The sequence below is a fragment of the Sceloporus undulatus genome, chromosome 1 (genome assembly GCF_019175285.1).
Source record: "Sceloporus undulatus isolate JIND9_A2432 ecotype Alabama chromosome 1, SceUnd_v1.1, whole genome shotgun sequence".
NCBI classification, from domain to species: domain Eukaryota; kingdom Metazoa; phylum Chordata; class Lepidosauria; order Squamata; family Phrynosomatidae; genus Sceloporus; species Sceloporus undulatus.
The window spans coordinates 229,578,588-229,590,776 of record NC_056522.1 but is presented as its reverse complement, the minus strand read 5'-3'; the positions used below and the strand labels follow the sequence as shown (position 1 = coordinate 229,590,776).

The window sequence follows — 12,189 nt, the reverse complement described above, 5'->3', positions numbered from 1 at the left end:
GGGAAATTTTGAGAACTGTTCTGAACAGTTCTCAAAAAGCGTCCCCTCTGGAACGGAAAGGGCAGGAAGAGAGGGGGAACGGAACGAGTGAGGGATGGGGTGGTGTGTGCGGTACCTCTGGAACGGATTAAGAACGGAAGAGAGGGGGAATGGAACGAATGAGGGACGGATGCGTGCGGTAAAATACGTCCCCCACTCGTTCCGCACTCGTCCCTGCTCTTTCCGTTCCGTTCTCAGAACACGTGGAAGGAACGCAGTGCGATAAAGTTCTTATTGTGTGAAACAAGTTGTAACGTAAGTTTTTGCAGACTTCATCTACTTTCTCAGATGCATGGACCAAATCTATGAAAGCTTATCCTACAACTTCTCTTACACAGTTAGTATCAAAGGACCTACAAGATCCCTTTGCATACAAATGTGCTGAGTTAGTTCCTGTGTTTGCTATAGCAGAAGCACACAAAGTCTTACAATAAACTTCCAAACTTGGCCTACAATGAGAATCAAGGACTGATTTCTATCTACCATACACTTTACAATTCTGCCCTAAACACAATTTAATCATCTTCCTTGTTATTTATTGTGTAAATCCATTACAAAGAACAATGAACTCCTTCTCAGATAGGTGAAGATGTGGGTTTCCAGGAGTTGGACTCACCAACATGTCAAGGACCAGTAATAGTGCTACAGAATTGAGCATTGACATATGACTGGTTCTTCTTTATATCAGAAAAGATGGTACAGCAGGTGAAATTGAAAATCATACACATATATGCCACCTGCAAATGTGGCATATATATTAATAGAAGTCAAGGAAGTGAGTATATACGACAATTCACAACTGACTGTTGATATGCTTTCACAAACACAAGTTTTAGCAAATTTTGATAATCACAAAAATATTATCATCCTCTCAAAGATGGTGGGGCTTTTAGTTAGTTTTAGTGATTCAGGAGAAGTGAGCAAAAGTGTTTCTTCATCAATGCATTGTTAATGTAAAGCACATGTTGCTAAAATTTATATTAACACTATCACACATGGCTTTTATAAAAGGTTAGATGAGTTAATGAAGGACAGATCTATGGCTGGCTATTAGTCATAACAGTGAAAACTATAACTTCCAAATTAGGAGTGCAGCACAAATAATCAAAGGCTAAAGACAAAATACAGATCAGCTATCTTTTATACCCTGCTTATTCAAAGTAAATGAAGAATGGTTAGATGGACCAACAATTCTTAAGAGTTAGTATCCAAATAACCACTTTACCCATATACAGGGACTTAAGCATGCCCAGTGAGCGGGTGGGAATGATTATGGCAATTATAGATTTTAAAGAATCATCAGCATATCAGTTACCATCAGCGTATCAGATACCATCAGCGTATCAGATACCAAAAGGCCCTGAAGTTTCAAAGGTAGCTTCTTGTGTAACACTGACCAAACCTGAAATCACCTGAATTTACAATTTCTTTGTAAGTTCTTTGAATACTAGCCTAAGTTTTTGTATTCCTTACTTTCTAATTTCTATAATATAATTTACTTAATATGATATATAAAAGAAAATGGCAATGTGCATATTCTGTTGGGTTCCAACTCTAGTTGTAAGACTCATTCATTCATTTTTATAAAGAGAAAGAAAGGAATAGTGAGACTCTGTTTATCCACATAGACCTTCCAACAAGATTCATTACCATTAAGTATAGTATCTGTTTGGATAGGCTGCATGGGTTTGGTGTGGGACGCACTGCTTGGTGGTGGTTCTACGTACTCTTACTTGGGTATTTTTTTCCTAGAGATAGGAAAGCCTGAAAAAACACCAAAAATAACTAGGAAGAAGGTTTTCTGTTTTTTTCTCTGCCCCCCACCCCCCGGCCAGATTCAGAAAACAACTGGAGAAGGGCAGATATTTCACCCAGATAAGAAATACTTTTATTCATTGGCTCATCTACACAGATGAATATTGTTCAGCCTGTTATAGAAGGGGTAATGCTCTACCAAAGGGATCATGTTTGTTTTCTGAGGATGCTTTCTGACACCAATACTGTTGGCAGACATTTAAGTGAGTCTGTGGTTCAAAGGACCTTTCTTGTACTTTAGCTGACCTCTTTGAGTTCCATTTTGGGAGTCCCATTTTGGCAGATCAAATCAATTAATCATAAACTGATGTGTCAGCAACAATGTTATCTGGATGAAGTCAGTCTAGTCACAATTACAGGTTATTCATGTCATTTAGATTACTGAAAAGTATCCCAAATGGAACCACTTTTTAAATGGGTTAGCAACTATTGTGGGTCCAGAATTGATCTCCAAGGTTTATTAACCACACTGGTTCTCAGTTTCTTGGGGGGGGGGGTCTAATTTAAAATGTCAGTTTAACCTTTAAAGTAATAAACTACTTGGGCCTGAAAGACTGGCTTCTTCCTTTATGTACCTAGAAAAACCTAAGATCTTTGTTAGAAACCATGCTATAAAGGGGGAAAAGACAGGTAATTCCCAAGAAAAAGGCCTTTGGGCAGGGCATGCTAGTTCTGGCACATTGTTTGGACCAAGCATGACCTTTTTGATATTTTGGGGACAATATGGATTTTCTTTGTGGGGGGGTTCACACAGTCTTTGAACTAATTAAAGTTGTATGCTTCTCTTTAATTTGTCAGACATATTTTATTCCGTTTTTGTACTGTATGTGGTATTTCAGTTGTGTTATTTGTTCTATAAGCTACTCACGCAACAATATAAATTTAATAAATAAACAAATAAAAGTAATATACAGTAGTAACACAGGACCAAAGTCAGTCTGTGCAGAGCTGTCTACTAACTACAATTCAGTTTCTGAGTCTTTCATTGCATTTAAAACTGCACATTTTGTCCCTATTTTAAAATCATGAACTTCCTTTTTCTTTGTCTCCCCCCCTGCCCACTTTAATTAAGAGGAACCACATGTATGCACACAGTGGACACAGGCAGTGTCCAAACAATGTGTACATTTACAGGGAAACAGTGCTATCTTTCTAACATCACTTTGCCTGAGTGCGTCATCTTGGAAAAATGAGACAGCCTTTTATCTGTATATTTCTGCATTTTTACACTTTTTACAGTTATCTGCTTGATCAGAAGCCTGTGACAAGTATGCTTTTCCCCAAAACATCATGGAAAAATCTGTAGCTTTGGAGATGGAGAGGAAAGTTTTGGAGATGGCAGCAGACAGTTGTGGCCCTCAGTCATTTGCTTAACCCAGTTGCATTTTTGCTGAATGCTATGAGAGAGGTCTTGCAATGATTGAGAGCTATGTAATAGTTGCAACAGGCAGTAAGTATGAGATCTGAGATTTTCAAGCTTCAAAAGATTTTACTGTAAGATTTAGAGAGGTCTATTTAAAGTTTCACAGTGAAGAATGAGGATAGGAAGAAAATCAATCCATTTGAGATGTGGTGCTGGAGAAAAGTGCTCAGGATACAATGGGCAGCTTAACAGACAAACAAATGTGTCCTAGAACAAATCAAGCCTGAAGTCTACTTGGAAGGCAAGATGATCAAACTGAGGCGGTTGTACTTTTGCCACATCATGAGAAGGCATGACTCACTAAAAAACCATAATGCTCAGAAAGGGAGAGGACAGTAGACCAAGAGGAAGACAGCATGCTAGATGAATAGACTCTATAGGGAGGTTATGGGTCTATATAGGAGCTAAGCATCTCCCTGTATTGGAGATGTCTCATCCATAGGGTTGCCATGAGTCAGGATCAATTCAAAGGCAATTAGCAACAAGAACAAACTTAAAGCTTCATCATGTAAGGCCAGCTTAATTCTGGACATGTGGACAGCACAATACAACCAGCCATCCAAGGAAGAATCTGGTAGCTGCTGATCTCCAGGAACGTTTTTTTTTTCATGCCATCCAGACTGGATGAGGATACACATTTTTTTTAATCTTCTTTGGAATATTTGCCTTTTCATTGCACTTGTTATCACTTAATAAAGATAGTAAAATAGTGATGGAATATTCCTGTAACTAGTACCATGGTAAGTGAGACTTCTTTCCATTTTTCAGACTTCAAAAAAGCCCAATAATTGTTTAGCTTTCTATAAATGGGAGGCAGGAATGCACAAAAGATAGAGGACTGTATCCACTAGTATATGGGAACAAGAACATTAGCTGCTGCCTTTTTCTTCTGTTATCTGGAAATACTAGTGAACAGTGGTATTGGATGATGGTTGGAAAATAAGGGGAAGAGCAACACATACTGGTTCAGCTTGTAGATGAGGACAGAGATGGAGTTGGAAGAATGGAATGGAAAACCACACCCTGGAATTTTAGATATACGGCTTGCCAAATTCTTGTTTTAAACATGTTCAGTTTCCGCTGTGTTCACTATTTCACCAACTTTTTGGATCTCAAAGGTATTTAACCATGTTCAAAAATTTTATCTACATTTAGATAATACTATCTGGAAATAAGCTTTTTATCAGCCTCTCTTAAAGAACTGTGCATGCCCTTAGCCAGCCCTAGGAAGAATCTTTTGAGCATAAAGACATTTAAATGTCCTTTTAAAAAATCTGGTTTTTATTACAACGTCATGTTTGTATATGAAGCACCTGAATAATAAATTGTATGCTTTGTCCATATGGATCAAACAACTCTATTTCAAGCTAGCTAGCACTTATAAAGAGAAATTTTATATTACAAAATTTCAAATACATACTACAAAGAGAAATGCATGGTATGTTCAACTTGTTAATATATATAAAAATGTTATCTCTGGAATTTATTAAAGTAAACAAAAATCTTAGCAATTGCTATTTAAAATTAAGAACATTTTCCCTCCCACAGTAAACAAGACTTTCCTCAAATATCAACATAAAAAACTAAAAATATGTATTACATATGCACTCCCATTTAATATAGATGTCATCAAGTACTTCTGAGATATAAAGCTTAATACAGTGTTTTCAAAATAAGGCCAATCTGAGAATTTTCTTGTTATTAAAATACTGTGCTGTCATTCCTTTCTAATAAGGCTGCAAAATGTGCTATATATATATATATAAGCACTGCATCTATATTTTGAATGCAATCTTATGCATTTTTCAATTTAAAATGTCTATTTGCTGGTATTCAGTGTATTAAAGTTGTGACTCATTATTTTAAGACTATGTTTTGGAACATGCATTTTGCCTACGATAAGGGAAATGGGAATAAATGACAGAAAAATGATGGGATTTGTTTGCAAGAATATGGTGAATAGCCTTGATTCGGTATTCACAGCACTGTCTTAAGGAATGGGTCAGAAAATCCTCTTTAAAAAGCACTTTCCTTAATATCAGTACCTACAATTCCCTTACTCTTCTATCCTAATTATTGATATGAAATTGAATAATTTACAAAAATAGAAGAGCTGAGCAATCATTAATGTTACATTTAAACTTTTAAAGCAATGGTAGCTGTTGGTTTTAGTACTGGACAGAGCATTTTGGCCCTTTTTACTCTCTATCCAATTACTATCTAAGTGATTATTGCTTGGACACAGCATTTTTGTTCTTACATGCAATCAGTTTCATGATCTTTAACAAATGATCAGTTATGACAAATTACCATCCCTATGCCAATCCATGATACACAGCTTGAAAATAATAATAATAATAATAATAAAAATCCAAAAAGCAAGCCTTGATTTTACAATTTTATATAAGGGACACCATTTTACTGTATATAATGGGAGTTGAGCATCTATGAATTTTGGTATGAACAGAGAGTCCTGGAACCAAACCTCAGTGGATACCAAAGGCCCATTGTGTTTCCCACTGCCTAGCTATATATACACAATCCATACACTGACAACTCAGTCCTATATATATATATATTTAAGCACTACCGTTGAGTACTTTACTCAGATGCAGTTCTGTTCATTAGGGCTTACTCTCAGGTAAGTGTTCCTTAACACTGCAGCCTCACTGAAATCTTAGTGTAGGTAAACAAGAGTTTTAAAAAGTATACTGTATAATCTTCATTTCATCATACAAAATGCACACAACTATATCCACACATAATACAGTGGATTCTTGTTATATGCTGGGGTTTGGTTCCAAGATCCCCCGTGGATAACAAAATCCGTGGATGCACAAGTCCCATTAAATATAATGACATAGCACCCTTATAAAAAATGGGAAATCAAGGTTTGATATTTGAAATTTATACTTTTTTTGAACGTTTTCAAACTGTAGATGCTTGAATCCGTGTATAAAAAATCCGTGTATAAGAAGGGCCGACTGTATAGAACTGTTCAGTTTAAGGGTGTATGCAGACTTGGCAATTTTGTTCTTAATGGGAGTAAGACAATACTCCCAATGTTTATATGTGTGCATTTAATTTCACACTGTGCAACTACAGACTTCATAAAGTATCTTTTCCCAAAGGTATCTTCCTTTAAAACCCCTTACTTAAAAGGCTGGGTATCATATTATGTATGAAATATCATCAGATGACTACCTGAACACACAGGGTTTCTGAATCCCCTCAATGCCATCTGGCAATCTAACTACTAATTATCCACCTGGAAGTCATTGACACTGAAAAGTATGAGCACACAACTAAATGGTAAACAGTATGGACAGGCAAGCTTGCATGTTGTGCAGGTATTTAATCACTAGCTATATAGTATTACTTTCACATCAATTATATGCAAAAGGATTCAACATATTTGTCACAGCTTACTGAGGTTAGAGCTCTGACAGGCACATCATAGCAAGAAAACATTAAGCATAGCTTTTTCACACTTTACTAGCTTCTGTTCACTTAAGACTCTAACAGTGGAGTCACATCATTTTCCTGTATCTGGTACTAAGGTTTACATTTAACATTGTATTCCTTTATCCCTTTACCTGGCACAAAGGCTCACTGAAGTCATTAATATTTACTTCTGAGCACAGGCAAAAGTTACAAAATACGTAACTTATTTTGATTTATTACTTCATAAATTATTAAAGAAGTAACAATTATGACGTACTTTACTGTGGATAACAAGAATGTACAATTGATGTCTTTTGAGCCATCACTGCATGAAATGTAAATATCTAGAAATACAGAAAATGAACTATTCTCGGACAAATGGTTATATCCTGCATCAGTGAGAACAGGTCTCTGCTTTGTCTCTTTGCATGTATGTTTTCTCAGTAAAAGCACCATTATCCTTCAAAGTGATCAGCACACATGAAACAATTCTTGTAAAGCCACAGCAACAATGTTCAAAACATAAAAAATGTGGACCAAAAACAAAGTCCTGTCGGAGGTTTTATCAGTGCCTTTCATATCTGGCTGATTTTTTTTAGAGGAGGGTATTTCAATTTGGCTCCTTCCTGCTCAGCAACTCTGTAATCCATTTACTGCTTTCCATTCATATCCTTAACCCCTGTGTGGTGTTTAGCTAGAAACTCCGCTCTACGAATGTAAACAGGCCTTTATTGTTCCAAAAAAAGGAAAGCAGTGTGAAAGAAAATGTGTGCCTTATCGCAAGGCTGCAGCTCAGCACTTCACTGCTATGATAAAGTGTTGGAGCAACCGAGAAAGAAAAAAAGAAGGGAAAAAAGCCCCACAACATTACAAGACAAGCACAATCAAAAACCGGATTAGAATTTGACATAAGCTTCCTCAAAAACTAATCAATCAACTCATGCTGTAATATTAGAATCCCGCTCTTAAGGAGGCCGTCTAATCCCTTCAAGGTTTATTACACATTTCCTTATTGACTGTAGTCTCTCTCTCTCTCTCTCTCACACACATACACACACGCACACTTTTAGACTAGAACTGCAGTCATGGGCAACCCCCCCCAAAAAAAAACTTTATATCCTGATGTGGTATGAGCAGGGAAGACAGTCCTGAAAAAGACCGTGATTAAATATAACTGCATTATTATATATCTTGCTTGTCTGAGCAAATTTGGGGAATTGGTGATTTTATGTCTTTTACCACAGCATTCCATATATTTAGCGTCTAATACATTTATTTCTCACTTGAGTTTCATGCAACTGCATTCTGTGCTTAGCAGCCCTGTGTCCCTTGAAGTTCTTTCTCTCTACCTTCAGCACTCTTGGTTTTATCATTTGCTTCAGAGGACCATCCTCAGTCCCATCAAACTCTGCCAAATGAACATATTTAGAATAGGCCTGTAAATACACTGTGTAATCCTACCTAATGTTCACTTACATTGGACAGCAACAAGCACATATAACAATACTTTATAGTTTTTATGAGATACTTTAGGGGATACATGGGATACATGTGAAACTGCACCACCAATGTAGGCTGCAGTCCTATGCGCTTATTCAGCAGCAAATCCATTAACCAAAGTTTGAAGTAAAGATGTGTTGAGCTGCCTGAGAGAAAAATAACTGTGTTTCTTTCCTCTTTGAGCGAGGAGCTGTAACAATACAAAATCCATGTTTATACGTAAATCTTCTCACACCAAAACTGTATCTAAATGTTTTACTTCTAGACTGGAAATCAACTGAATAGTCCTCGTCTACGAAAGATTACACTATAATAAAACATGTTAGTTGTTTGCAACGGTGTCTGGACTACGCAATAAACCATCTCCCTCTTCAAAATATTTTTAGCTTTTTAAAATGATGCCACAAGACTATATACCATGAAAGAAAAGTTGGAAACAAACGCTCAAAGTAAATGAATGCAAGCAAATAAGGCTGTCATACTCTTTAATAAAATCACTCTAGACCAGCGGTTCTCAACATGTGGGTCGTGAGCCCTTTGGGGGTCAAACAAGCCTTTCACAGGGGCCGCCTGAGACCATCAGAAAACACTAGCAAAATTACAGCTATGAAGTAGTAACGAAAATAATTTTGCAGTTGGGGGTCACCACAACATGAGGGACTGTATTAAAGGGTTGCGGCATTAGAAAGGCTGAGAACCACTGCTCTAGACCCTTCCTGCTAAAGAAACAAAGGCTGCAGTTCTGAGAGTGACAAACAATTTGGCTCCGATTAAGGGGTCAGTATCCGCCAGGGCTTATATCCCTATACATACGCTTTTTGGCAACACTCTTCATTTGTTCTCTCTTTCTCTCCCTCCTTCTTTGCTGCCACGGAATAACAAAGTTTCCCTGCTAGAAAGAAATCAGTTCACATCCAAGGAAACACTGTTTCTTGTCATGGAAGATGCTGATCATGCTAAGAACCAAGGGAGGTCCCTAACTTTTTCTGGGCGCATCCTATTCGGCTGTCATTTGTGAGTCGGTCCTGGAGCAACCGAGGGATCTTGCAGCACCAACTGAAAGAGAGAAGTTGGGAGCCTGAGCTTTCCTACAGACTTGAGCCTAGACCCTCGGATGTCAAATGTCCCCCAAAGCTTTTTTGGGTTTGTTTAGCCCAAGCACACCTCACTGGCCTAAGAGAAGGTCTGAGACCCTGGTCCCAAACTCAGCACAGGCCCTCTGGGGTCCAAAGCATCAGCGTTTCGAACTGACTGGACTCTTTCTCGCAATGAATCCCCACATTATCTTCCTCCTCACCGCCACTTTATAGGGAACACAAAGTGTGGACACTGCCGACTTGCAAAAGAACATCCATCCCTCTTTTTATGAAAGGAAAAGAAAAGAAGGTGGCCTCTTTTTCTCTCTGCCTGCCTCCAAAGTTTTCGCCGACTAGCCAAAGCGAAGCAACAGGATTGCCCCAAAGCCATAAGATACTGCAGTTTGAGCGTTGGACTCCGGCTCTGGGTTTGAGTCAGCCATGGAAACACATTGAGTGACCTTGGGCAAGTCACACTGTCTCAGCCTCAGAGGATGGCCATGGCAAATCCCCCTCTGAAGACTCTTGCCATCAAAAACTCCTAAACAGGTTCACTTTAGGGGTCGCCATGAGTCGAAAACGAAAGCACACAACAACAACAACAACAACAACAACAACAACAACAACAACAACAAGGCATACCCAAACAACGCCTCATGAATCCAGACCCCTCACCGCCAAGAGACACACTGAAAAGATGGGAGAGGATGGAGTTATGCGGTGAGATGGGGGAAATTGGGGGTGAAAAATACCCCCTCTAAAATAATAACAATAACAGTAACAGTAACAGTAACAATAACAATAACGATAATAATAATAATAATAATAATAGCAGCAGCAGCCGCCCCCTTCTTCCCCCTCCTCTTTCTGCTCGGCTCCTGTCCCGGAGGAGAGGGACAAACTCGCCCGGCCCTTCGGTTAACTGAGGCTGGACTTACGAGCGGGAAGAAGGCGGCGGCGAAGAGGCAGCAGCAGCAGCAGCTCCGGAGGGCCAGCAGCGGCCAAGGCGGCGGGAGGCGCCCCATCCCTGCGGGAAAGGCGGCTTTCACCAGTCCGGTCCTGGGCTCTGGCGCATCTCCTCCGCGGCCGCGCAAGGAAGCGGCAGCAGCAGCAGCATCAGCAGCATCAGGGCGGGCAGCGCCCCGGGCATCGCCTCCTCCTCCGCCCCTCGCCCAGAAGGAGGGACACCACCAGCAGCAGCCCCCTCCAAAGCCCTTAGTCCCCCGAGTGGCGCAGGCGGGGCTCTGGGGAAAGAAGACCCTGCTGCCCCAGGTCCCCTGCCCGAGGGGCAGCCCTCCTCCTCCTCCTCCTCCTCCTCCTCTTCAGCCCAGAACCCCGGGAGGAAAGAGGGGAGGGGGCTTCCCTCTCTCTCCCCTTTCCCCCTCTTCCCCGCTTCCCTCTCGCTTTCTCCCTTTCCTTCCCCCTCTCTCTCTCTCCTTTCTCTCTTTACCTTGCTATTTTTCTCTCTCTCTCTCCCTCCTTCCCTCTCTTTCTCCTTTTTCTTCTCTTTCTTTTTCTTTATCTCCCCCTCTTTCTCAATCTGTCTCTGTGTCCCTCTTTCTTCCCTCTTGCTCTTTATTTCTTCTCCTTCTCTCTTCCCCTCCTTCCCTCTTTCTCCCTTTCCTTCTCTCTCTTTACCTCGCTCTTTTCCTTTCTCCCCCCTCCTTCCTCTCCCTTTCTCTCTTCCCCCTCTTCTCTCTCTCTCTCTCTGTTTCCCTCTCTTTCTTTCTTCCCCCTTTCTCTTCCCTCCTTTCTCTCTTGTTCTCTCTCTTGACCTCTCCTTTTCTCTTCCCGCTCTCTTTTTCTTTCTCTCTCCCCCTCCTTTCTCTTTCCCTGTCTTTCTCCTTCTCCTTCTCCCTCAGCAGAGCCCCCTCCCTTCCCTGAGGCTTGGCGGAGGAGAGGCGGGGGTCTTGGCGGGAAAGTGGCCCGGCGGCTCTCCCTCTGAACTGAAGGCGGGCTCAGCCGAGGCAACAGAGGCGTCTGTGGGGCTGGAGGGCGGGAGAGGGACCCACCCGGGGCAGGCCTCTCGGGGCGGGGAGCCCCTTTGGGGCAACACCAGAGTGGGCCTCATGAGGCTAGGCTAAGGAGGCCGAGAGCAAGTGGGCTTCTCCCTTCCAGGCTGAGCAGATGCAAAGGAGGACGAGGCACGGCAAAGTGGAGGACGATCAAGGGGGAAAAAGGGAGGGCACGCCCCCAATAAAAGCCAAAATAACCCCACTCCTGTATATTCATGGCTCATAATCATGCTCAGTATGTATGGAGGACATTGCGGAATTCCTCCTGGACAGAAGACTGAAATCGAGGACATGCCCTGGAAGAGGAGGGCATGTCTGGCCCCCTTTCCGCATGGGCATCCAGGGCAGTGGGTCCCTCCCTGGGCACTGCCCATCCCTCCCCGCCCCCGCCCCCTTCTTCTTTCTCTTATTGCAATGGCATGGAGGGAGAATTGGGGGAGCCAGCGCTTTGGCCCTCTGGATGTTTATGGGAAGACTAGTCACTACTACCTTAGAATAGGCCAGAAGAGAAGGGGAGTGAGCTCCTCTCCTATAAAGTCAGCCCCCCCCCCCACATAGCCACAGATTTTTTTTTTAATTCTTGGATTCAAGCATCCAAGGCATTTAAAAATATATGAATTCCCAAAAGCAAACCTTGATTTTGCCATTTTAGTTAAGGGACACTATTGAACTATGCCATTGTATTTAATAGGACTTGACCATCCATGGATTTTGCTATCCACATGTGAGAACATTGAAGTATGCCAATTGCTTTCAAAACCAGCATTTTAGTTGCCCTCCTTTGGACACATTTTTCAACATCCTTTTTGAATTGTGGTGCCCAGAACTGGACACAATATTCCAGGTGGGGCCTGACCAGATCAGAATATAGTGGCAC

At 41.1% G+C, this 12,189-nt stretch overlaps 1 protein-coding gene across 1 annotated transcript in view; it reads right to left on the bottom strand.

Moving 5' to 3' along the window:
• NXPH2 (neurexophilin 2) overlaps positions 1–10,671 on the bottom strand; it is a 52,907-nt gene extending 42,236 nt beyond the window's left edge. Inside the window, exon 1 of the mRNA XM_042473181.1 lies at positions 10,236–10,671. Within this exon, the coding sequence (XP_042329115.1) occupies positions 10,236–10,322 (87 nt within the window). The 5' untranslated portion in view covers positions 10,323–10,671. The remainder of the gene's footprint in view (positions 1–10,235) is intronic.
• Positions 10,672–12,189: the final 1,518 nt, after the last annotated feature.